At 39.6% G+C, this 27619-nt stretch overlaps 1 protein-coding gene across 4 annotated transcripts; it reads right to left on the reverse strand.

Annotated features, from left to right (window-relative positions):
* Positions 1-640: 640 nt before the first annotated feature.
* Positions 641-27290, reverse strand: LOC143020375 (uncharacterized). 4 transcript variants are annotated; one of them, XM_076176774.1, is made up of 7 exons: positions 27165-27290; positions 26780-26918; positions 5824-5884; positions 3390-3462; positions 2533-2697; positions 1977-2125; positions 641-1713 (listed from the first exon to the last, which is right to left on the reverse strand). In XM_076176774.1, exons 4-7 carry the CDS (start codon positions 3456-3458, stop codon positions 1437-1439), a joined length of 660 nt encoding a protein of 219 aa, XP_076032889.1. In that variant the 5' UTR covers positions 3459-3462; positions 5824-5884; positions 26780-26918; positions 27165-27290; the 3' UTR covers positions 641-1436. The 4 variants fall into 4 exon arrangements, with proteins under 4 accessions (XP_076032889.1, XP_076032898.1, XP_076032906.1 ...); XM_076176783.1 differs by having other exon boundaries at positions 26758-26918; XM_076176791.1 differs by lacking the exon at positions 26780-26918 and having other exon boundaries at positions 27165-27281.
* Between the last annotated feature and the right edge of the window lie 329 nt (positions 27291-27619).

Raw genomic sequence — 27619 nt, forward strand, 5'->3', positions numbered from 1 at the left:
GCAAGGATATTGATGAATTTTAAAGACAGGTAGCAGGACCTTCACCTGCAGATACCATTCACTGATTCCACAACAGTTGATTGCTGTAGGATGGGTTCAAGTGGGCAAGTGGAATGGTATGGATGGGGAGAGCCAAACAGGTCACATACTTATTGTTAAATGATTCTTTAACTGTAGATAAGGTGCAGAACATCATAACACCACACTTACTGAGGCAAACAATTTTGAAAGATCTTTTTATCCATTGCATACAGAAAAATAAATTTAAACACACAAATAAGTAAATACAAAAATATCTTGTGTAAGTACAGTACTTGTTTCAGTTCCAAAATGTGGACAAACTCTTTGGGTCACAATTTATAAATATTATTTTTATTGATAAAGACTAATCAGGAAATTGATCAATTTTTAGTTACATTAACTCGCTGGTCAAGTGGGTTAGAGCATCACTGCTTGCAATAAAGGTTGAGATGACGGCAGTTCAATCTCTCCCACCAGCGAGTTGGACAAAGGGCATGGTTTATTGATTTCCATGATACAAAGTCCTCTGTAAGGGGCACTATCCTAGCCTCCTTATAGGGGGAAGTCAATACATTAAACTGATTCTATACTAACTTTCTTAGGGATAAAAGAAAATTCATTTACTGATTGCGAACTTAGAAACTCATGAAGTATGTTAAATATTCTATAAAAATATAAATAATAATACAATAATTGATTTTCATTTACCAATAATTGTTATATTATAGATTGTGGGCCCTGGTAAGAATGTCTCCCTCCCTACTTTTGGAATACACCCTTAGGTAGACAAAGAATTTCATCTTGAAACACATGAATGACTCAAATGTTGGATGCAAAATAGATGTGCCTGAGGAATGGCACTTATACTAGATGGTTACAAAGGCACAACCAAGGGTGTTGCGGATCCCACTGAGGGCGAGTAATGATTTATTCTTCTGAGGCTGGAAGACATTTTACGGGTTTTATTATGGATAAAGACGTACTATTCCATTCAGCTAACAGGAGCCCAGGATATGGGTATAATAGACATACATAATGAAGTGAAAATGATCACCTGATAATGTTACTGGAACCCACAGATCACCAAAAAATGAAGTAGGAACATTTGAAAGTGATGAAGGGATACTTGGAAGTAACACAGGAATACCTGAAGGTGACACTTTACAAGTCAAGTCAGCAATATTTAGGAGGAATACATAAAGCAACAACCCAACAGTGGCATGCCTTATGTAATTTTTTTTTAGCCTAATATCAAATTATTTTTTTCTGCTTAGAGGGTGGACCCTGGCCTAATATGGAATATCTGCCAATCAAGACCCTACCAGGTCTGCATCCACCCCACAATATATGAGATGTTCACATTTGCTAAAGAGGTTAAAAGGAACAAAGTGTTTGGTGTAAATAAAACATTGTGGCTAGGTTCCTTGACCCTGCAAAACACTAGACGATGATAACAAAGTTGGATGCTGTGGTGCTCCTACCACAGCATCCTCATTTTCTCCTGATGGATACCTGACACCCCCAGTGATTTCCATGGAAGAACAGGAGGGGAAGACTACTGTGCAGTTCTCTCCAAGGCGACCTTGCTTGGCAGCATTGAGAAGCATAGAGTGCTGGCTGGTGATTTCTTTGGCTTCTGAGTAGGTATGATTCTCCAAGGATGACTGTGGAAGGCTCTGTGCAAAGAGGTTACTGCAAAGAAAGAAGAGCTTTAGTCAGATAGCACAAGTTTAGCCCCTTAGTGGTGCTGGTTGGATGTAGTCTTACCTGTCAAGTTTATATGTTCATTAATTCAGTTTGGCAATTTTAACTTGTGAAGGAATCAAGGGGAACCCAGCCACAAGTATTAAATAATATTAGCCACATGACAAACCCACTCTTCTCTCAAGGTAACAATGCTGCTGTTGCAAAAGTATACAACAACAACCCTGTCCCTTCTTGGGGCTATTCCTTACCTTGTCAGCATAGCCAAGACTGCACCAATGGTGCCATAATTCCCTGCCAGATGTGCATTTGCTGAACAGAGTTGCTGTTGCATACAGTCTGTTGGATTTCCCTGTAGGTTTGTCTCCTTTTCAGTAATGTTGGCCTTGAATCTTGTGTTCTGCCAAAACAGATTCAAAAGGTCACAACAGCCAAATACTATAGTTAATATGACATCATTATAGACTGGTAATCTATAATATAAAGATTGAATAAATTCAATGGTTACTCAGTCCATCATGTAACTCTGTGAAATATAAATCATGTAATCTATGCTGTCTCCATGGACATATGTACATGCACACACACACACAACAGGTAAACTATTCAAATGGATGAAAGATTTTTTGAAGAGAAGATACATTAGGATAGTAGTAAAGGATAAGATATCAGGAAAGAAAAAATAATCATACAACTAATAGACAGGAACTAATTGTTCTCTTACAGAGTAGAATTCTCACAAGATTGATATAACCTCCATCCTGTATCAATAACCTCTGTGAAGACAGACACATTTCATGTCCTTACTATCAGATCACTGAAGACAACAGGGAGGTCATCCTCAAGTCCTTGGAGGCCGCCGTCAGATATAAAGGTGAGCATTTCAGGAATGGCAACATCATCAGAGGTTGAGATCCAGCGTTTCTTCCTCCTCCTCTTTGCATTGTTCGTTGTCACTGTCTCCACAATATCCTGTAGGAGAAGGGTAGCCATATTATGTAATGTTTATTTTGGTATCAGTCCTTCTTGTCCTATTTAGATTGAAGTAACTATTATAACCACAGGAGAGACCATTAAAATAACCTGGTGGCAGTCCGAGTGAAAAAAGTGCCACTCAGCATAGAAATGATTATTTGATATAGTCTATTGATTCTTGTCCTCTTTATTTACACATTAGGGGACAAGGATAGGTTGCCATGTAAGTGAAATGGTAGAGGTAAAATAGATTTGGTTGTTGGATCCTGCTATGGATGTGCTGCGTCTTGCTACCCAAGCTTGAATAATAAATGAATTGTTGAAAAGTAATGGCATGATCTGCATACTTTAAAATAACATAAGAATAAACATTTTGCTGCCACAGCTATATTGCATGTTCCTCCTTAAGATGCATATGGGGAATCCACCCATCAAGAATGATACTGTTAACTGAGGAATCACTTGGACATTTGGGCAGATATGGATATTTCTTCTGCAAATATAATTAAATAAAAATGACCATCTAATATTTCTATGAAATAAGGAGGCACCATGCAGCTATGCATGCCAATAGTTCACCTTTACTGTGTTAGCAGTGAAAGTAAGCAATATATTTGTTATGGTGTACCAGAAAATACTGTGTCCATCCATACCAGAGACCAAAATTTTGGGATCTGGGTCTTACTTACCCGAAGGAGATCAACAAAGAGAACAAATCCAAGGAGAGCAAGAGCTGAGTTGCAGTCCACATATCTCATGTACCTACAAGCGGTGCTGACAATTAGTTGTGTTGGAAAAACTATACCTTTTAATATAATGTATATCAGTAGTTCCCATCCAGTTTTCCCATAGATCCTTGATTATGCAGTAACATTTTATATGTGAAATCAACTATAGGCTATCTATATCACTGTAAACATAACTTGGTCCTGAACTAATGCATCATTATTACTGAAATTATTTGAATAAGGTTGTTTGATGTTTGTCTAAAAGAGAGTAGAGTGCCAGAGGACTGGAGGAGTGTTTGTATAGTTCCACTTTACAAGGGAAAAGGGGACAAATATGAGTGTAGTATTTTCAGAAGGGTCAGTTTATTGAGTGCAGTTGGGAAGGCTTATGGACGGGTTGTGATTTAGAGGATTAGGAGAGGAACAGAAGGAGTAATTGGTGAGGAACAGTGTGGGTTTAGGAAAGGTAGGGATTGCACAGATCAGATTTTTGTGGTAAGACATATACGTGAGAAAGTTTTAGGAAAAGGTAAGGATGTTTTTTGGGCCTATATGGATTTGGAAAAGGTTTATGACATGGTAGACAGGAAGGCACTGTGGGAGGTTTTGCAGATACAGGGAAGATAGGAGGAAAACTGTTCCAAGGGCAGTCAAGAGTTTTTAGGAGAGTAGTAGAGCCTGTGTTAGAATTAGAAATGGAGAGAGCAAGTGGTATGGGGTAAAGGTGGGACTTTGCCAGGGGTATGTCATGTCACCATGGCTCTTCAATATGTACATGGATGGGGTGGTGTGGGAGGTAAATGCAAGAGTAATGGGCAGGGGATTGAAGATGGTGAGAGAAAATGGAGAAAAATGGGAGATAAGCCAGTTGTTGTTTGCTGACAATACTGTGCTTGTAGCAGGATCAGGGGAGGGATTAAGGAAGTTAGTGACAGAATTTGGGAAGGTGTGTGAAAGGAAGAAGTTGAAGATAAATGTGGGTAAAAGTAAAGTGATGAGATGTACAAGGGGAGAGGATAGCAACAAATAGGAAGTGTGTATTAAAGGAGAGAGGCTGGAGGAAGTGGATAGCTTTAGGTACTTGGGGCACATGTGGCGGGAATGGAAGGAATTGAAGTGGAGGTAGTAAGTAGCAAGTAAATGCTTTGGGGGATTAAAAAGTGTAAAGAGAAATACACATTTGGGAATGGATGCTAAGAGGAGATTGTAAGAAGGGGTGATTGTGCCAACAGCAATGTATGGGGCAGAAACATGGAACATATGAAAGGAAGAGTTTAAATGCATTTGAGATGAAACATCTGAGAAGTATGGTAGAGGTTACTAGGCTGGATAGTGTGAGAAACGAGGAGGTGAGGAGGATAGTGGGGTTGGAAAAGGCGTTGGGAGAGAGAGCTGATGAAAAAGTATTGGGGTGGTTTGGATACACGAAAAGAATTCATGAAGAATGATTAGTAAAAGAACTGTGGAAGGCAGAGGTGGGTGAAGTGAACTGGAGGGGGAGACCAAGGATGAGATGGATGGATGAGGTAAAAGGGACATTGAGAAAGAGGGGGATGTCTGTTGAGGAAGGAAAGGAGAAGACAGAAGATAGGGGTGAGTGGCAAGTGGTTGTGTATGGATGATGCTGTGATGCAAGGGAGTAGGTGAGGGATGGTTAGGGAGTGGTTATGCGTGAATAATATTTTGACACAGCCTAAAGGGATCCCCGCCCCTTCTCTTTTTCTGCATGAAGGGATGGAGAGGGGTGGTCACCTATTAAATGAAGCAGCTTTGCTGTGGATGTGCTGTGTCTTGCAGCATTGTTTATGACTGAGGGCCATGGGCAAGATGCAGGGATGACCCGCCCTCTAGGAGCCAAGAAAAGATGGAGGGAGGGAAGGAGGGTTGGTGAATGGGAATGGAGTGGGTGGGTATGAAATGGGTGGGAGTGGAATTATGCTTTTTGACTATGGTTACCTCCCTTGTAAGGAGGAAAAAGCCTTTGGTATATGTATGTACTTTGGTTCTTTGTACCACTTGCCTTTTGTAGACAAATTGTAAATGTCATATTTCTAGTATTCATTATTTTTTACCTATGTTGGACTTATATGGTGGGCATTTGGTTGTTAGTTTAGCTATTCCATCTTTGATATAATGAATCTATCCCAACTCAAGTCCCACCTCTGTGAGAAAGGCTGGTAATAGTTATTTAATTTCCCTCTCCACTACCTCCCCGAGGATCAACTCATTAGATAAATGCCATTTGTACAAAATTTTGACTGATGCTGACCACCTTTTGATTTAATTACTTGTGTTTATTTACCTTAACAAATCTCTGCTACTATTGGCAAGTGATAACTGATGACAAGGAATTTTACAATTGAAACTATACAACAATGCTGGCTAAGCCACTTACCCATAGCCGCTGGCACTGGCGTAGTTACCAAAATCACCATCAGTTTCATATCTACTGTTGTCTGAAAAAGATCAAGAATAATTTTAGGCAAGTTATGAAAACTGACATTACCAATTAGTTTTCATACACACACAACATAGACAATTTTATTCAGGCCAGTTTCATGGGTTGAAATTATTTTGAACTGAGGTTAGAGGTGGCTAATACGACCACTATCTCCTCTATACAGTGATTATAATTGTCTCAGGTAATATTGGGTAGCATTATTTATCCACAGCAAGTATCTTTTCCCAATCTAAAAGTAGGACCTCTTGGTAGAAGAGTATTTACTAGATAGCCAGCGATGACCAGTGGTTCTATCCTTGTGGAAAATATTACACTAAAGAGGTGATTTGTAGGGGTGGTACAAGAGAGATTTAAGGAGGGTAGTAAAATGGATGACATGGATAACCCTTCATCCATGAAGAGCTAAGATAAGAGGGAAACAAGGGTGATGGGTGGGAGTGGGTGCATGCCTTCACTGGATATCTTCCTTTTAAGGGGAGAGAAGCCCTTGATATATACACAGATAGTAGAGACTGTAGAGCAGATGGGATATATGATGTAAAGTAGTGATTGGTATTCTTTTTTGAGTGGAGACTAGTAGTTGCCAATCATAAAAGAATGATGAATGAAATGTTTCATGGGCATGCCACTAAAATCCATAAAATGGGGAATGCATAAACATTAGTCAATGGTAATTGTGGCAAAACATGCATTGTCAATATGGAAAATGGAATGAAAGTTCAATTTCATTTAACATGGAATGAATGAAAACTTCATTTCATTGAACTATGTCATACACAATTTAGCCAAGATAACCACAGTGACTGATTTGGACATGGTGAGATCCTTCAAACCTATCATATAAAGATATAGAAATAATTTGATAATTTAATTAAATTCAAAGTTGGAGTCGGGTTTTCAGTGATTGGTATATATTTTGACTCCTTCACTAATAGAGATAGATGATTTTGCCACCCAGACAAATAGAATAGTTTGGTATCAGCCAGAGAAGTACCATCTGGTATGGAAATGACTAACCCTATACTGGGGTGAATATTTCCTTTTATTTCTGCTAATGGAAGGCCATTTTATTTGTCTCTATGGCACCCTCATGATGGTCAAAAGGGTAAAATCCTGGCATGGTGGTACAGAATTACAACTAGATGCCATTATAGTGTATATACGAGTTTGGGTGCAAAATCTTGTGAGCAAGTATTTACCTACAGGCAGTCCTCGATTTATACGAGTTTACTTTATACGAATATACGGTGTCCAAAAATAGGGGTTATTCATCACATTGTACGAATTCCTCAGAAACATACGGAGTCTGATACCCAGAGGGCCAATGGTGAGATGTCAGGGGCGGAGTCTGATGCCAGCCGGGCCAATGGTGACAGATCAGAGGAGGAAGCAATAAAATAGAGGAAAAACATAATGAAATAATTTTGTGTTTAAACTTTTCCCATAGTCATTGTCATTTTTATGTAGTTGTTAGTACAGTTTTTTAATAAAAGCATTAATAAGCATAATAGAACTGTCTTTAATGCAAAATGTATGCAGTGAAAGATTATTTTATTTTGAACACATCCTTCAAAGGGGTACTGGGGGGATTGGGTATTCAAAGTCTACAGGGTTGGGTATGCATTCCTTACTTTATACGATTTTTGCTTTATACGGTCCCTTCTGGAACGCATCTACTGTATAAATCGAGGACTACCTGTAGTTGTATTTTACAGGAAGGGGAGCTAAGCTTGTGGAGTTCTGCCTTTGTATCTTGCAGTGTCTAATTTGCTCTTAAATTTATGAATGGTTTTTGCACACACTATTTTTTAATCCAGTTTGTTCCAAGTGTCCACCACTCTATGTGGAAAACTGATCTTCTTCAGATCTCTTCTATAACTATGTTTTTTGAGTTTCTTTCCATGTCCTCTTGTGTTTCTCTGGTCCAATTTAACAAGTGAGAGCGTACCTATGAGCAAATGAATGTGAGAGCAGGCAGGTTGTCAGTGCCAAGTAATGGTACAAAGATCTGAGAAGTATTATAGGGGTTACTAGGCTAGATAGAGTGAGAAATGAGGAGGTGAGGAGGAGAACAGGGGTGGAAAGGGAGTTGGGAGATAGGGTTGATGAAAGAGTATTAGGATGGTTTGGACACATGGAAAGAATGAGTGAAGAAAGATTAGTAAAAGAGGTGTGGAAGGCAGAGGTGGAAGGAGTGAATATGAGGGGGCGTCCTAGGATGAGATGGATGGATGGGGTAAAAGGGGCATTACAAAAGGCAGGAATGTATGTTGAGGAAGGATGGGAGAGGACAGAAGATAGGGATGAGCGGAGAAGGGTTGTGTATGGATGATGCTATGATGCATGAGGGGGAGTGGGTGGGGGATGGGAGGTGAGGGAGTATGTGTGAGAAATAAATTGACGCAGCCTGAAGGGATTTCTTCCCGTCTTCTCCTTTTCTGCATGAGGGCATGGAGAGGGGTGGTCGCCAAATTAATGAAGCAGCCTTGCTGTGGATGTGCTGTGTCTTGCGACACTGTCTCTGACCCAGGGCAATGGACAGGATGCTGGGATGACCCGTCATCCAGGAGGTGCCACGATGAGAGGGAGGGAGGAGGGTGGAGGGGAGTGGAATATGTAGGGGATGGAATGGGTGGAAGTGGTTCCTATGCCTTTTTCTTTTTGGCCACCCACTATGTAAGGGGGAAAAAAGCCCTTAGTATATGTATGTACAAACTGAGATGCAGGTGACACAGCACAGAGCAAAGACAGATTTCCTGTTCCTGAATTGAAGTACAGTTTAAACTTCTCCCATTTTAAATGCTTCTAGATGTATTACCTCAGCATTTCAAGTGAGAGAGTTCAAACTTAGGTGCAGGCAGTGCAGCACAGAGCAAAGAAAGACTTCCTGTTGCTGAAATGAAGTATAATTTGAACTTCTCTCACCTGAAATGCTCCTAGATGTACTACCTCAGCATTTCAAGTGAAAGTTCAAACTACTTCAGTTCAGCAGCAGGAAGTCTGCCTTTGCTCTGTACTGCATTGTCTGCAGCTCAGTTTGCACTTCAGCTTACACTGGATAAGCATATTAATAAAATAGTCGGAGAAACCTACAATTTATTGAGGTTAATAAAAGTGGCATTTGCCTATTTGGACGAGGAAATGATATTTTTTTTTTATACTAATAAGACCAAAACTCAAGTATGCAGCAACACTATGGACACCCAGTTCCAAAAAGAATATAAAAAAATTAGAAAGAATAGAAAGAGCAACAACAAAACTGGCACCAACTCTTTCCAAAATGCCATATGAACAAAGACTGTCCAAATTAGAATAACCAACTCTGGGAAAAAGAAGGGAAAGAGGAGACCTACTATCTATAGAATTATGAAGGGAATGGAAATCTTAGATAAGAATGATTTATTGAAATGGGACAATGGAAAAACAAGAGGACACAAAAAGAAACTAAAAAAAAAAAAAAAAAAGATAATTACAGAAGAGATCTGGAAAAAAAAAAAAAACTTCCCACACAGTGTGATAGATACTTGGAACAAATCAGACAAGGACACAGTGTGTGCAAACACTATTCAAGATTTTGAGAAAAAACTTGATGCCGAGAGATACAAAGATGGGTCACCACAAGCATAGCTCCCTTCCCATATAATACAACTAGGTAAATACAAGAAATGCAAATGATTAGGAAAATTACATCAAAAACTCTTGAGAAAGACTTGGATGTAACAGACCATAAAGATAGCTTGCTTAGGTTAGGCAAGTAAAAGAGAAATAACACACATTCAATGAAAATAAAGTTCAAGTCCCAAGCCATGGCAAAAGAAGTAATCAGCAAGTCTTGGAAGTTAGCACAAGAAGAAAAATGAAAAAATATTTGGATTAGGAAAGATGCTAATGAAAAGGAATGAGCAAAGACACGAAAGCTCTTGGAGGAGACCAAAGCCAAAAATAATAGGAGGACAGAAGATTTTTTTTTTTTAACTGTCAATCAGAAAGTGAGGAAATGGTTGCTAAGAAAACAAGAAAGCAGTATTGGAAAGGAAGTACATGGAAACTTAGAATGGCATATGGTAATATTGATGGTTTACTATTGGCTAGGTTGGAGATGACTACTTAAGGATAAACAAGCCTGATATTTTGTGTCTAGTGGAGACAGAGAAGGTAAAAAGGGTGGATGAGGGGTAATATTTGTGGTGAGAAGTGACAAAGGTGGAAGAAGCAAATCCAAGTGAAGGCAAGACTGAAGCAATGCACCTAATTATTAGAATTAAAGGGCACAATAAAAAAGGCTTCATGGTGGCACATGTTCTTCTCAGGGCAAGAGCTTCAAATGAAACTGAATATAAAAAAAAGTTATTGGATACAGCCCTTTTTCATAAAGAAAAATATTGAACATAGTAGCTACATATTCCTTATTGGAGATTTTAATTGCAGTGAAGTCAACTGGAAGGAATGGGAAGCAAGCAGTATAGCAATGGGGAACACAAAGACCCAGTGGGCAAAGGAAGTGACTTGGGTAAGAGGTGACACTCCCACAAGATAAGATCTGTTACTAACCAAAGAGCCAGACATCATCAGTTCCTTGAACTACCTTTGCCCAGTAGGAAAAAGTGACCATTTCAATTGAATATCAGTTGGAGGATGAGGAAATAGAGCCAAGGAATGAACTAAACAGGCACGGGAGACTCAATTTTAGGAAAGCAGATTACTTAGGGTTGAAAAAATGTCTTTGAATAAACACACTGGGAGGGATTCATGAATACCATGGGAATAAGGAGGAAATGGGAAATCTTTCTTGACATTTACAATGGGGGAGTGAATTAATGTTTGCCAAAGACTAATGAAAGGAAGAAGCAGAAACAGGACTGGTTTAACAAAAAGTGAGATTGCAGAAAAGGCCAGGGATGTGGCTTGGGGAAAATGGAGGAAGAAAAGAAGCAATAAAACAAAAGAAGCTTACAAACAAGCTAGGAATGACTATACAAGAATTCAAAGGGAGGAAGAAAGCAATTTTGAAAGAGGTATAGTAGATAAATGCAAAGATGAACCAAAACTGTAAATTGAGACTCTGGGAAGAAATCACCATCAATAGTGGGTGGTGAGGTCTTTGAAGAGGCCTCAGCTCAGGCTGAATTAATGAATAAAAGTCTCCAATCAGTCATCACAAAAGAGCTTTTTTTTTTCTTTTTCTTTTGAAAAGTGAGTGAACAAAAATCCAGGTTTAGCAGGTATAAATGTAGAAGTGAGGGAAGTGTTCAATTTCTTGGGAACATTGGTTGTGACAAAAGCTTCAGGACCTGGTGGGATCTCGAACTGGATACTTAAAGAATATAGGGAACAACTAGCAGACAAGATCCAGTCTTATTACATGTTCATTGAATGAAGGCATAGTGCTGCTTGATTGGAAAAGGGCAAACCTGGTGCCAATTCACAAAGGTGGAAACAAGGAGACACCACTAAATTATAGGCCAGTATCACTAACCAGAACAATAGTGAAATTAAGTGAAAGGATTATGAAAAATCAATGGTCCAAAGATCTTGAAGTGATGAACATTCTGACAGACAGTCTGTTTGGCTTCAGATCTGGAAGGTTGTGTGTGCCAAACCTTTTAAGATTTTACTTGAAAGTGACTGATCCACTGCAAGAGAGAGAGAGGGATGGATGGACTGTATGTACCTCAACCTAGAGAAAGCATTTGATAAAATACCTTACATTTGACTTATGCAGAAATTGGAGTGGCAAACTACTAGAATAAAGGTCTATGTCAATGACATGATAGAAGGAACAACAAACTATGCCAACATGTTTGCAGATGGTGCAAAAATTATGAGAAGAATGAAAAAGGGGTATGGTTACTGGTAGGCCATTGCAAAAAGATCTAGACACTATTTTTGCATGGAGCCAAGAATGAGTAATGAAGCCAAAAAATGCAAAGTACTGGAAACAGGCAGTACTGGGCCATTCTAAAATTATTCCTTGGAGAGTAAACCCATTACAAAGGAATTTTGATAAAAGAAAACTTGTCACCTGACAGTTATATCAGCAAGACTGTGGTAGAGACACACTACTGCTGAAAATTGAAGTGGTGTTCTACTTATAAAGATGAAGAGATGATGAAAAAACTCATTGAAATGCTGATACATCCAAGATTGGAATATATGTCAGTAGTATGGTCCCCACCCAGATTGAAGGATATAAGCAAGATTGAGAGAATACAAAGGGCAACAACCAAACTGGTCCCCAGCCTGGCAGACAAATCATATGAGGAAAGACTAAAAGTACTGGGTCTTCCAATTTTGAGAGATCATAGAGAAAGAGGATATGATTACAGTACAGTATTCAGGTCGCTAAAGGGAATACAATGCACTGACAGACGAGACCTGATAAAATATGGGAGGGCTTTAAGATGTCATGAGAGTAAATTAAGAAAGACCACATGTCTAAAGGACATGAAGAAATATAGTTTTCCATTTAGATCCATAAATATGTGGACTAGCTTAGGTGATATAATCTAAGCTCAAACAATACATGAATTCAAATCTAAATATGATAATTGGAAATCAAGAATATACAGTAGATTAAGTTGGAACTATACATGAATTTGAGTCTAGGTATGTTACAAAATTAGAGTATAGGAGACGGGCCTAATGAGCATTTCTCCTTCCCTTTATACTACAATTAGATATATATAGCCCAGGTAGGTTAGGTCTGCATTAAAAACAGGTACGGGTTGGGGGAGGGGTGTTTAATTTTGAAAGCCCATCTCAGTTAATTTCCCAGGTATATCCCAAAGTTTATCAACACATGTTACCCCTTCACAGCAAAATAAATGATACACTATTTTGAATATACCAGGAGTTGGTGGAGATTTAATTTGTCACATTTAGCATAGGAGGGGTGGGGAAGCAAATCATGTTGCTGGATGGGACCAATGCACATGTATTCTTTAAGGAAGATGAGTCTGTCTGTAGCCACATTTAGATCTCTGATGGTTTGAAAAATGCCTAAAGTTCACATAATTCAGGGACACATAAGAGGATATATGGTTTGTTTTGTAAGTTTTGCACTTAAATGCTTCACTCCAGGTGTTATGCAAGCTAGGCTAACTATGTGAGCCATGTGGCTGTGAAATTGCATTTTGATGTTATTCTTTTACCTGTCATAATACTTTTTCAAATCCATAAAGGGCCAAAAAATATCCTCACCTTTGCTAAAGCTTTCCAAAACCCACTGTTCTACTCCCTTTGTTCCTCTCAATTAAAAAATTGTGCTTGTGGCAGGGTGAGAGGCAGGATTAAGGGAGTTAGTGATGGAGTTTTGGAGGGTATGTGATAGGAGAATGTTAAAGTAAATGTGGGTAAATGTAGGGTGATGAGATGTACAAGGAGAGAGGATAGGAGTGGGTTGGAAGTCTTAAAGGAGAGAGGATGAATGAAATTGATAAATTTAGATGTTTGGGATTGCATGTGGCAGGAAAGGAGGAGTGGCAGTGGAAGTAAATTGTAGACTGAGAGAAGCAAGTAACTGCATTGGAGGATTAAAACATGTCATGAGAAATAAGCATTTGGTAATGAAAGCACAGAGGAGACTACATGAAGGAGTAAATGTGCCGATGGCACTGTATGGAGTAGAAACATGGAATTTACAAGGGAGAAAGGAAAAGTTTATACGTGTTTGAGATGAAATGTGTGAAAAGTGTAGTGAGGGTTACAAGGTTGGATAAAGTTGGTGTTGCAAGGTTATATAAAATGAGAAAGAAGGAGATGAGGAGAATTGAGGTGGAAAAGGAGATGACTGACAGGGCTGAGGAGTGAGAATTGGGATGGTTTGGGCATGTGGAATGAGTAAAAAAGGATTAGAAAATGAAGTGTGGAAGGCAGAGGTGGAGGGAGTGAACTTGCGGGAATGACCGAGGATGAGATGGATGGATGGGGGTAAAAAGGTGTTGAGGAAGAGTGGAATATCTGCTGAGCAAGGAAGGGAGAAGGCAGGAGATAGGAGTGAGTGGAGAATGGCTGTGTATAGATGATACTGTGATGCAAAGAAGGGAGGAGATGGGGGTAGGGAGTGGTTATGTAGGAACGCTATTTTGACACAGCCTGAAGGGATTTCTCCCAGTCTTTTCTTTTTCTGCGTGTGGGGACATAGAGGAGAGGGTCGCCGATTAAATAAAGCGGCCTTGCTGCATAATTTCTGACCCAGGGCAGTGGGTGGGATACAGGGATGACCCATCATCCATGAGGAGCTAAAATGAGAGGGAAGAATGGGTGGTGGATGGGAGTGGGTATTTCTTTGGCTACTTCCCTTGTAAAGGGGGAAAAGACCTTGGTATATAATTGTTCTTTTTATAGGGGTTGTTCATGCCGAATGCGATGCTATGTAATCACACCCTTGTCACAATAACTAGTGAAAATAACACAAAATTCTCTTCCACGTGGCTCGCGTGCAGAGCTTAGCTCGCATAGTATCCGATGTGAACCAAGCTGTAATGAAAGTACTGTCGGCCCTATGAAAACGATTAGATCTTCGATCTGTATCGCCCTCAGTATGGCGATTTTCTGTAAATACAAGCCAGTATTTGGCAATATATTAGACTGAAGGGGGTTATCACACTGGGCTATTGCTCCTCCGACTTCCTACCTCCATTTGAATAACTAGAATATGACTTCGCTTACAGAAACATAGACTTCTAGAACATTTAGTATGTCTAACATCTGGATAGGTTTACAATCTCTTAGTTCACCATTCAGCTTTGCTATACATGACGGAAAAATAATTTGATATTTGGAGACTTGAAAATTAAAATATTGTAACCGATGTCGTTTTTACACGGACTCTCAACTGTCGGTGCTGGTGAAACCCGTGTAAACCCAGTGTGATAGCTCTTAACCTAATAAAAATCTGAAGGCTTTAGCAGCTATACTCGCGTCTTTATTTACCTGAGGTAGCTGCCCTCCTGGCAGCCACAAAACCGTTCAGTTTTCGCCAACATTTGGTGCTTTTACGCTCTGTAATGTGCACGTAAATATCCTTAGCACTGCTTATCATTATGACAAAACGCGCAAAAGAAACGAATGTTGGCGAAAACTCGTGAACGTTAGCAATTTTGTGGCTAAACAAAATCGTCTAACATTAGCCAGAAAAATAGTGTTCAAGTGCTAGAAGTCCTGATGTCATAAACTGTCACCCCAGGATTATATATGTAAACACACAAAGAGTATAAATGTAATAACTTACAAGCATCCATGATAAAGACGAGACCTGAACTTTTCGAGGTGCTCCAGCTTTTCACAACCGCCGTCTGGGAGCTTCCTGTTACCGCTGCGGTGGCTTTGAGGCAACTACCTCGTAGTAGCTGTCTCAGCGTCGGCTGCTCGCTCCTTGCAGGGAAGGTGATATATAATGGTGGTGTTGGTTGATGTTCACTTGCTGGCTGTTGCACGCGGTGTGCGAACGTGAAGACGTCAGTGCGGAAGGAGGGAGTAACTGTTGCTCTCTGAAGGCATGTTTGTTGACGACTACCTTCCCGCTGACCTGCACCTCAGTAGTGAGGTACAAGCGATGGACTTAGACCGATGTCGTTTTTACGGTACGGTCCCTGTCGTCACAGGGACCGTACGGTCCATCCCATTCAGCTTAGAGTGTTCTTATTTATTGAATATTATGTCTGTGTTTTTTTCCACTTTTAATTGCACTTCGTGCACTCCATGAGAACGATTTAAGTAATTGGTGTCGATGTCTTCCATTTCTATACCTTTACGCCGCATGCGTATTAAAATTTGAGGTATAGCCTGATCTCGCCAGATAATTTCTCAGTGTGAAGCTTGCATTTCCATACCACCTCGTTCTCTCTATATATGTTATTTTTTATTTATCTATTTATATATATTTTTTGCATACAATGATGACTGAGTAACGGACAGATTCAAACAAGATCTGGCGCGCGCCCTCTGGCGGATCAAGTATGTCGGGGGCTGAGGCAGAAGGTAGCGGGAGAAAATGCGGGAAATGTAGGTGACGTGGTCGTCATCTTGAAGAATGAAAATCTTCTCGATTTGGAATGGGTTTTGTTTCCATTTTTCAGAGTTTCGCTATGTGGATCACAGGGTGGGGAACCAGTGGGTGGTGGGGAGCAGAGGCGGTCTTAACTGTGAACGGAGGTGGGGGGTGCCCCTCACAACTGATTGAAATAGCCTGGCGTAAGCCCTACGAGAAGTTAAAGCATTCGTATCACAGCGAAATGATCGACTGCACAGTATTTGGTAATTGGTTGTATATCACCGATGTAATGTGATTCTGTACTAATTTCAGTGACAATGTTGCATAACAGAAATACATTCAGCAATATTTGTTGTAATTTTCCACTAAAAATACTCATTCAAATAACATGGCATATATGTATATAAGTACAAAAAATACATACAAACGCAAAAAAGCAAGTGAGGGGATTACTATACTCAAACGCCACGAAGACAATCAGTAGCACCTGGCTGTATAATGTTTGTAGTCTCTCAAATGCCTCCGAACTTACGTTCAATCCGTCACAAATATAAGGCATGTGAAGGCATACATATAAATCTGAGATTGCAAATTCTATTACATTAACGGCTAGCACATATAATAATTTGCTATATAACATTAAAATATATCACTGTAATTCTATTTTAACGTCTCCGACTTTTAATATGTCCGGCTTGTACCATGCAGGGAAGGAGCTACACTTGTAGCATCCTTTTTTTTTCTATCATACATAATTTTATTTCGTTTTTTGCTTATAGTTTGAGTTTTACAATTTTATGATTCTAGCACATACTAAGGTATTGACATTCCCCGAGTGTGCGCGCACGCGCTGCTGGGCGCTTTACGGTACACACGAAGCAACGGTTAGTTTATTTGGCGGTGGTTGGGAGGGAGTTGGGGATCTCAATCTCATCTAGGATGGAGACAAATAGGGTTGCCAGATTATTATTATTCTATTTTTTTAAGTTTCTATCTGATAAACTAGTGGGAACAGAGGGGATTTTTGGCGGTGGGGCTTAAATGAAAGTTACAGAATTTTGACAAGAATGACCTTAAGACTACGCGATTGGAACGAATCCGCGTTAATCCCAGAATTATTTTCCAAAGTTATGGGATGAATTTGGATGGGAAGTTCGAATAAAAAATACACATGCTTCACCACAATGGTTGTAGGATTGCATCTATTGCAGTGTGGAGAATTTCTCGAGGGAGTGAGGAAGGAGAAATGGTTGAAGATAATATGTAGTTTGACTTGAACGCTGTCACGTAACACTGGGAAGTCATACTTGTGCAGCGACATTAATATCTATCTTATATAAATTTAAACTCTTGTCATCAAGAGACGTGTCAGACATTTAGGTAAGTTTTTCATAAAATCTTCGTGCATCTGAAGTAGGTGTAGACATCGGATAGTAGAATAAAGAAATGTACAAGACCTACTGAGCACTTGAATTGCAATACACAGAACAGCCACATGGACACATGCAGGATGTCTGCAATAGCCAAAGGATTCAGAGCATTGCTGAACAGTGGATCTAGGGAAAAAAGGATATTTGGTGCTGTTTTGTTATGCGATCTCAAAGTCGTGCTTTTGTTTAGGTATGCGACCTCACCTGATAGTAGCGATCTATGTTCATCATATATTTTTTGCTGTTTTGGTATGCGATCTCATTTATGGCGTGATTTAAAAAAATAGGATTTGGCTTTGGTATGCGCCCTCAATATTTTAAAAATAGGTAAAAACAACAACTAACAAATAAGCAAGAAATGCGTGGTGTGTTAGGTTAGGTTGGTTAGGTTAGGTTTGGTAAGGTTAGGTTGGTTAGGTTAGGTTTGGTAAGGTTAGGTTGGTTAGGTTAGGTTTGGTAAGGTTAGGTTGGTTAGGTTAGGTTTGGTAAGGTTAGGTTAGGTTAGGATCGCATACCAAAGCAAAATCCTGATTTTTGAGATCACGCCATAAATGAGATCGCATGCCAAAACAGTACCGGATGTTCAATTAACCTTATCGAGTAAAATTATCGAAGGAAACGCCAAGGTAGTTGACCATAATAACTGGAGTTGGGTGGGTGGGTGGGGGGTTACACTGTATTTGTACGAGTTAAAAAAAAATGGAACTAAAGAGATAGCGTAACTGAGGGAATGTGTGAGCCAAGATGGTATATATAGACCTTGGTGTGAGCTATCCCCGAACAAGCGCCACAGATAAAACGGAGGTCCGAAATTATGAATTCACCGTTTTCTTCGAAGTTGAAGCCATAAAACGACGAAATTCGAGTCAATTCTGGAACTCTCATCTGACGTCATAGTTTCTAGTTTGCCAGTGAATCTGTCATTAGAAAATACAAAATGTATTTATCGCCTTGAAATAAAAAAACAATTCTTTCCCAATCTGGCCTTTCAACAACGTCGTTGTGTTTGTTATCATGAAGTACGTTGCATAAGTTGTGTCGATACTTTCAAGGTTTGGGTGTGGAAGCCTACTATGATTATTGATTGCAATGATTTCTGTCAAACAACGATTTAAGGTACAGAATGGTTCCGGTAATTGCTCTCTACCGTTGGAGTTCAACCAAACCGGCGTCTATACCACCCACCTGCATATTTGCTGTTCCAATTACGCCATGCAACCTCTGCTTGCTCAACGACACAGTTACTGGTCGCTATTAGCTGAAAACGCCTGTTGTCACTACACTATCAAAGCTCCTGGGTGTTTAGGGGAAATACAAATAAATTGTGTGTGTTATGGCAATATAGACTAAAGTATTTTATGTACTGGAACTACAATTACACAGGGGAACACTTTTTCAGTAACTTTGAGTTGCATTGGATATTTTAACGGATTTTGAAAGAGTTTTAGGCGCTGATTTCAAATCTGAAATTAGTTTTTCTCTACAAGCTCTAGTTTGTATGCAATTTGAGGTTAATGAAATTGTACATATGTGAACTTGCGTAAACCATGTATAAGCATTTTAACGTCCATATATATAGATAGCTTCTAATATTTTGATCATTCTTCTTTTGTTTCAGTTCAAACATGGCTTCCAGAATGAGACATCATTGCAGAAACAAGCCTGATGCCTTCTGCTACATATGTGGATGCTACACACTCAATCGTCAGAGACGTAACATATCCTAGTTCGTCAAGCGTGCCTACAAGGCATATTTTGAAGTTCATCTTGGTGATCAAGACAAGCAATGGGCTCCTCATGTTGTGTGCCACAATTGTGAGGAAATGCTTCGAGACTGGACCAAAGGAAAACGCAAAGGTCTGCCTTTTGGAGTTCCAATGATTTGGCGCGAACCCACCATGTAACTCACTGTTATTTCTGCATGGTAAACACAACGGGTGTTGGGAAGAAAAACCGACATAAGATTACGTATCCGAACATTCCCTCAGCTATTCGGCCTGTTCCGCACTCTGAAGAAGTACCTGTTCCAGTTTTCAAAGGCTTGCCTTCATTGGACGATAAAGACATTGGACATGATACAAGCCAGCAAGACAGTTGTGACAGTGAATTGTCAGAAAAGTGTTCACAATCGGAGGACTGTTCTTCAGACACTGAACCTTTCCCCGTCCCTAAGCCTCTTCCCCAGGCTGAACTGAATGATTTAGTGCGGGATTTAGGTCTTTCAAAGAAAGCAGCAGAGCTTTTGGCATCAGGATTACAAGGCAGAAATCTTGTTGATCACTCTGTTAAAGTATCATATTTCAGAAAGCGTGACCAGCTTTTTGTGACCTTCTTTTCAAAAGACAGACAGTTTGTTTACTGCCATGACATCCCAGGGCTTCTCAAAGAACTGGGTGTACCTTACTATAGTCCTGCTGAATGGAGACTCTTTTTAGACAGTTCAAAACGCAGTCTAAAGTGTGTTCTTTTACATAATGGCAATGTTTATGGAGCAGTACCTGTCGGTCACTCAGTGCATTTGCGGGAAGACTGATGATATGAGAATGGTCATGGACTTATTAAAGTATCATGAGCACAATTGGATAATTTGTGTAGACTTAAAGATGGTCAACTTTCTTCTTGGACAACAGAAAGGTTTCACCAAGTTTCCATGTTTCCTCTGTATGTGGGACAGCCGAGCACGAGACAGACATTGGGTCCAGAAGGACTGGCCTATTCGTGACACCCTTGAAGCAGGCATGCCAAATATCATACAAGACCCAATTGTAAACAGAGATAAGATCATCTTTCCTCCTCTTCACATCAAATTAGGTTTGATGAAACAATTTGTCAAGGCACTGGAAACCGAAGGTGAATGTTTCCAACACATCATCACAGCTTTACCAGGGTTATCATTTGAGAAGATCAAAGCAGGCGTGTTTGATGGCCCACAGATTCGAACCCTAATTCGTGATGATCAGTTTGTTGCTAAGATGACCGCTTTAGAAAGGGCAGCATGGTTATCCTTTGTGGCAGTCGTTCAGAACTTCCTTGGAAACAATAAGGCGGAGAACTACAGTGAACTTGTGAACAGAATGCTCCTCGCTTTTCGTGATCTTGGGTGCAACATGAGCATCAAGCTTCATTTTTTGAACAGCCACCTTGATCAGTTCCCTGACAACCTGGGGGCTGTGAGTGACGAACAAGGAGAACGATTCCACCAAGACCTAAAGATCATGGAAGAACGCTACCAAGGGCGCTGGGACAAAAGTATGATGGCTGACTACTGCTGGAGCATTAAACGAAATTGCCCAGATGAAATGTACAAACGCAAAAGTTACAAACGCAAATTCCTGCCTGAAAAAAATACACAAAGAAATTGATAAGCTTCCATCAGCTGTGGTGATGTTCTGAAGGATGCTAATCTAACTTTGGGATAGATGTTCTGTTAATGTTCTGTTTCTTTTGCCTTAATAAATGTACAGAAATGGCTTTCATACTGTTTTAAGATTCAAGTGAACAAAAGAATTGTGGCTGATATTGCAATTTCCTATAATAACGAAAATTTAAAAAATAAATAAAAATGTCAAATTGCATAAAATCTGTAGCTTGCAGACAAAACCCGACTTCAGATTTGAAATCAGCACACTCAAGTTGACTATAGAAAAGTCTTTTTTTAAATGCAACAAAATGAGTGTTCCCCAGTGTTATTGGTCATGCCAAGCCCATAGTCGCTGGTTTGATACAAAATTGTGGTGCCAGTGCCTCCATGCTATTTTCAAGAGTACATGGTACCAAAGATGTCTAGACGCCTGAACCTGGGCGTGTCTCACAGCTGCACGGCAAGAGAGGGAACATAAACTACTTTAATGTTCGGATATTAGCCTTATTGCATAAATATCAACAAGGTATATTCTGGTGGAGAGGGTCCACAACACCATGGGCCGAGCCAATCCTGCGAAGAGCTTCCTGACATGACCCATCACTACTAACCGACAAGATATGTGAAGCTTACAAAGGCCTCAGTGTCGTTGCCACTTGCATAAACAGACTATTTTGGAGCTTGTACAGAGAAATTTATATTAAATTTGTTAATTATAATACATCAAGGTAATATACGTTTTTCTTGGCGGAAATCAATAACAGAAAAAAATGCTAAAAGCTATACACAAATTAACGTAGCCGCAGCGATTGCTTCAGACGCCATCTTTATTCTGGTAGATGCGGAGTTCTAAGAAATTAAAGTATTCTAATCTAATTTAACCTACCTACCTAACCTGCATTTAGTAATGCGGTACTTGTGATTCTAGAGGTCATCAGGGTCGTCATCGTCGTCTTCGACCTCCGAATCTATCAAAACAATGATGGCGTCTCCGAGTCATAAGAACATAAGAATGAAGGGGACTGCAAGAGACCATAAGGCCTACACTAGGAAGCTCCGTATCCATCACCACCTGTCATCCCCATCCATAAAGTTGTCTAACAGTTTGTTAAAACAACTGCTAATGTCAGCGCTTACTACATGGTTACTAAGTTTATTCCATTCGTCGACCACCCTAATAGTAAACAAATTCTTGCCTATTTCCTTTTTAAATCTAAAATTGTCCAGTTTATAACCATTCCTGCGAGTTCTGCCCTGTTGTTTTAATATGATGACCTTGTTTGCATCACCCTTGTTAAAGCCTTTGATCCACTTGAACACCTCTATTAGATTACCCCGCACTCTGCGTCTTTCCAGAGAGTGTAAGTTAAGGCCTCTCTTCGTAAGGCAAATTTCTGAGCCCATGTATCATTTTGGTCATTCTTCTCTGTTCTGATTCTAGTGAATTGATGTCCATTCTGTAGGACGGAGACCAAAACTGTACCGCATAGTCAAGGATGGGTCTAACTATCGCTAGAGTTTAATAATTACCTCTGCACTTCTATTCGTTACCGTCCTAGCAATGAAACCTAATGCTCTGTTAGCTTTGTTACTAGCGCTATTGCACTGTTTCCTGGTTTTAAGGTCCGGACTCACTAGAACTCCCACGTCTCTCTCACACTCAGTTTTCTCTAAAAGCGTGTTATCAAAGCTGTATCTATTTTCGGGGTTGTGTAGCCCTACGTTTAACACGCTACACTTAAGAGACATTGAAGTTCATTTGCCATTTCACCGACCATGTGAACAATTTGTTAAGATCATCCTGCAGAATCATTGCGTCGTCTCCTGACCTAATTAGGCGTCCTATTTTAGTGTCGTCCGCAAACTTACTGATATCACTATTTATTCCGTCGCCTAAGTCGTTTATGTACATAATGAACAACAAGGACACCCAAACCGAGCCTTGGGGGACCCCGCTAGTAACATTGCCCCACCTAGATTTTACTCCATTTATGATGACCCGCTGTTTTCTGTTATTAATCCAAGCTCTAATCCATTCTAACACTTTTCCTCCTATGCCATGGGCTATGATTTTATTTAGTCTCTGGTGTGCACCTTTGCTAAAGTCAAGGTAAATAATATCGTAATTATCATTGTTATCTGACGCCCTATTTACTTTAGTGTAAAAGGATAGAAGATTCGTCACACATGAATTACCCTTGGAGAAACCATGCTGTGAATCACGAATTAAATTATGTCTTTCGATATGTTCTCTGAGTCTATTTACTATAACTGATTCAAGCATTTTTCCTATACCCGATGTCAAACTCATTGGCCTGTAGTTCCATATAGACGATCCATCTCCCTTCTTAAAAACAGGAACAACGTTTGCTTGCCTCCAAGCAGTAGGCACAAAACCAGTGTCTACTGATTTTATTAAATAGTTCAGTTAACTGGTCGCAATTTCAAATTTACACTCCTTTAGCATTCTCGGAAAAATTTCGTCTGGACTCGGGGATTTTGTAGCTTTAAGTCTTTCAATCTGCTTGACTACTTCTTTACTAATGCTGATATTAGATAGACTACTTTCTTCATCCCCTCTGAAAATCGGATTGCAGTCAGGTACTTTATCTAACCTCTCATTAGTAAACACCGATAGAAAATAATTGTTAAACTCCTCACTCATTTTTCCTCCGATTCTATCATGACATTTTCATCGTTTTTAATTGGTCCTATTTTTTCTTTATTTTTTGTTCTATAGAGATGAAAGAAACCCTTTGGGTTGGATCTTGCTTGACTAGCAACCTTAATTTCATAGTTACGTTTCGCTGTACGTGTATTCTTTTTAACCAGCTTTGCCATTTCATTATATCTTGATCTAAGGTGTGTTTCCCCGTTTTTTATTTTTATGTAAAGTCCTCTTCATTCCGATCTCATGTTTCAATCTGTCCGTCATCCATTTGGGAGTATTACTATTTTTCCGTATTGACTTCAGTGGGATAAATGTATTTTGTGCATTAATAATTAAATAAGTTAGATTGCTATACATTTCATCCAAATCGCTGACCTGTCTGTTGAGCCCTCGCCCCCAAATGACCTGACCCAAGGTATGCATATTACCCTCCGTGACCCGACCTCTAGTCATGACCTGACCCCCGGTCACGCATCGAGACTCGACAATGTCCGAAACGTCCGCATGACATTTCATATTCAATTTCAAATAGGTTTTTATATTGTCAAAGTTTGCTCTCCTGAAGTCTGGTACTTGGACGTTATTCGTATTTTTAATTCTTCCCAAACAATATTAAATCTTATTTCTTGATGATCGCTACAGCCTAGACTATCTCCCACTTTTATGTTACTCATTAGGTGCTCATTATTAGTTAAAACTAAGTCCAGAGTATTTACTCCCCTCGTAGGATCGGTAATCACTTGTTTTAGGAAATTATCCTGCACCACATCTAGAATTTTTTTTTCCTGATCTCCTATTAAATTTTCCCATTCAATGTTTCTATAATTAAAATCTCCCATGATCACGTTTTTGCACTGGGACGCTCTGTGAATTTCATGAATCAGGGGATCAGTCTGCTCAATGCTGAGGTTAGGTCTGTACAAGACGCATAATAACTTTCTTATTCTTGCCTATAATCTCTACCCAAATGGATTCCTTACAGTCCTCTTCCTTAATTGAATTGTTGATAATAGTTTATTGTATTTTTAACGAAAAGTGCTACACCCCCTCACACTCCTGCCAACCCTATCCTTATGAAAAAACTTATGTCCATCTATTTCGATTTCCGGAAGGAAATGTTTATCAGCCATGTTGATCCAGGACTCAGTAATAGCTATAATATCGAAGTTCTCTACGCATGTTTTACCTCGCAGCAAATGAATTTTCTTATTTATATTTCTGCTATTTATATAGTAAACTTTAAGTTTATCTTCCCTCCACCTGCTTTGGTGATTATTTTCACAGTCCTTCTCTAAGTTGTTTCTATTGCATAAACTATATTCCGATACTTCCCCCCCCCCCTACTCCCACGTAATCTACCCGAACAAACCCTGTAGGATGCCTACTTCTCGCTCGAGGGATTCAGCAAGGAGCCGAAATCCTCTGGGCAACAAGTGCACCCCGTCCCTTGTATATAGATGATTCCTACCGTAAAAGCGGTCCCAGTTGTCGACAAATACCCATCCATTGGCCTTACAATGTTTTGCCAGCCTGCAATTCATTGCAATAGCCCTGGAATACCACATGCCTCCAACTCTACGCCTCGGAAGGATTCCATATACAATAGGAACACCTCTATTTCTAATCTTATTTAGCGCATCCCGGAACCGCGCAAACAATTCCTCACTTCCTAACTTACCTATATCAGTCGACGCGACTTTGTCAATTGTATATCGCCTTAACATTATTTTCTTTTATTGATCTCCACAATGAAAAACGTATATTAAGTTGATGTGTTATAATTTGCCAAATTATCTAATTTTCTAATGTTATATCGTGTACGTGTGCACTTCTAAAAAATAAACCCTTATTGCTATTATTTCCCACTAGTATAACGTTTGTGAAGTACTTAAGTATATAGCACTACTAAACACCGACTATCAATTTGTGGATGCAGGCTTTGAATCTAATTTCTATTGCATATGCATATTGGACAATGCGAGTTTTTCCATAGTTGCTGGGACGGTACTGTGATTTCAGACATGCCCTATTTTCAGAGATGATTTTAGAACTTGCCAGATAACTTTAAGTACGGTCATACATAATTTCAGTTCGTTTTTTTTTTCCGATAATGATACAACGTTTATTTTTTCTAGAACTGTGAGAATAAATTTTGGATTTCAACCAGAAAAGTAGACGATATAGTCGTCACTATGACCGTTTCTGGGAGGACATTTGCTGTAGGCAATTCATTCACAGAATCTCAATCGATCCTGCGTTCTCGGTTGGCAGCCCTGCTCACCCTTCGCTACGATGCAACTAGGGAGCTTTTTCACATCTACATATTTCAATTTCAGACCTGAGTGCCACTCTTCCAACCATATACGTTCGTACAACTGTATTCAAAGACTCTAGAAGATAATGAATATGAGATAATGAAAGCCCTAAACTAATCGAGATTGAAAAACCATGAGCGTATGTACTCAATTCATGTTTAATTTTGACTCATGAGGTTGAGTATCATTTTCTCTTTTATGTCACTTTATGGGATATGTGAAAGCAGTCATATTCATGACTATTTTATATCATAAAGACATGTTAAATTTTATAACCAGCCTTATAAAGACTAGACACAGCAACAATAAGTAAAATCCTCTATAAACATTAAAAATATATTAATTATCTTATACTTGCTATAATTCTTTCTTTGTACTATCGGTATGGAAAGCTTTGAAATAGGTGAACAAGGACTGCTTCATCCTTAGATATACATGGAATTCGTGTAACTCGTATAGTCACTCAGCTAAGTGAAGAAATATGAAAATACTTTATGGAGGCTTGAAGTTTCAGCTAGCTCAGCGGGGGAGGGGTGTGCATGGCTGCCAACCGAAAACGCAGGATCGACTGAGGTTCTTTTATTGAATTGCCTATAGAAATGTGAGCAATACCTGCCGAAACATTATGACCGGAGGGGGGCACATCTAGATAAAAATGCAATATTTTGGACATCCAAACTGTCTAAATAGATAAAAATCTAGAACCTAATCGAATCAAATAGATACCGCCTACGTTTTTTTCGACAAAACATAAACAATCGGTGTAAATAACAAGTCGCTCTCTAGTCCGTTACGGTGAAAATAGCCACTTCATTGCACTAGTCGCATCCACCACCACCTCCACCACAGTCACCACCACCTCCACTATCTCCACCGAAATTACCGCCTCCGCAATCGTAGGAGTCGTCACCACCACCTCCGCAATCGTGGTAGTCAGATCTATCATGGTGGAGACTGTTACTTGTGGAAAAACTGTGCGGAACAAATATGTCACCTCTCGCTCTTCTGCCACCTGTCCCTGACTTCTTACCTTTGCAACTATAACAAAGACATGCGAAGAAAATCATTAATGCTAAGCCTACAAGTAATATAATCACGTTTGACTCCATAGTTGCACGCCTTAACAGTTCGTAGCCCGTGTAATGCTTCTAACTTGCTGGGAGTGACTGTGATCTGCCAAGGTTGCCAGAAGGGTGCACTTTGAACCTTCGCTGTTCTTGTCGTTATTTACCCGCGGGGTACAAAGGGTGGTTATAACCTGAATTAGATAAAAGAAATAAAATAGTAATGTTTCGGCTTACTCTCGCGTCTGGTTTGTGAGGTTTTAATACGAAAGCATGAATGGTTTTGGCAGTAGTAGTTGCAGTGAGATTTCTTTCACTCTGAGTGTTGTTTTGAACTTCTCTATGATAAACATGTTAGGGACCAATGACGCATATCTGCCAGTGGGTGACAGAGAAATCTCCTCTGCCCGTTTTCAAAACCCGGCAACCCTCATACCCACCTCTCTGGGTGCCGTTCCGAAGAATTGGTTTTCGGTCTACGCACTGTGTCCAATACCTCTACCAATTATATTTCCTCCACATTTTCACTTAAAGAGATCAGACAACTGGCAATTGGCAACTGATCTGCCACATTACATTCAAGCAGTCGTATAGTACAAATACTACAAAGTTTCCTACCGGAGTGATCATTGGAGTTGCGGGTTTTCAGTTAGTGAATTCGAGATAACAGTAATTTTTCCCATGCTATGGATTATTTTACATTAGCATGGTTGTTGAAATAAAGTTATAATTTCTCCAAGTGTTGTAAGATAAGCGTTCCAATATTCTTCCTGAACTACACAACAGAGCGGGCAGTTTGAATGGTAATAGTGATGACTTCCACCATTCAATTTTAGGGTGATAAGGTTCAAAATGACACGGCGGAATATCTGTACAAATTATTTTTAGATTTGCT

Source organism: Oratosquilla oratoria, chromosome 3 (assembly GCF_046742065.1).
Source record: "Oratosquilla oratoria isolate Oo_2021 chromosome 3, ASM4674206v1, whole genome shotgun sequence".
NCBI classification, from domain to species: Eukaryota; Metazoa; Arthropoda; class Malacostraca; order Stomatopoda; family Squillidae; genus Oratosquilla; species Oratosquilla oratoria.

What these genes read in the sequence shown, in the direction of transcription:
- LOC143020375 (XM_076176765.1), bottom strand. An exon ending in GCCAGTGCCAGCGGCTATGG is followed by an intron (nt 3,463 to 5,823) that starts GTAAGTGGCTTA and finishes CACCGCTTGTAG; the next exon opens with GTACATGAGATATGTGGACT. An exon ending in TCTTTGTTGATCTCCTTCGG is followed by an intron (nt 2,698 to 3,389) that starts GTAAGTAAGACC and finishes CTTCTCCTACAG; the next exon opens with GATATTGTGGAGACAGTGAC.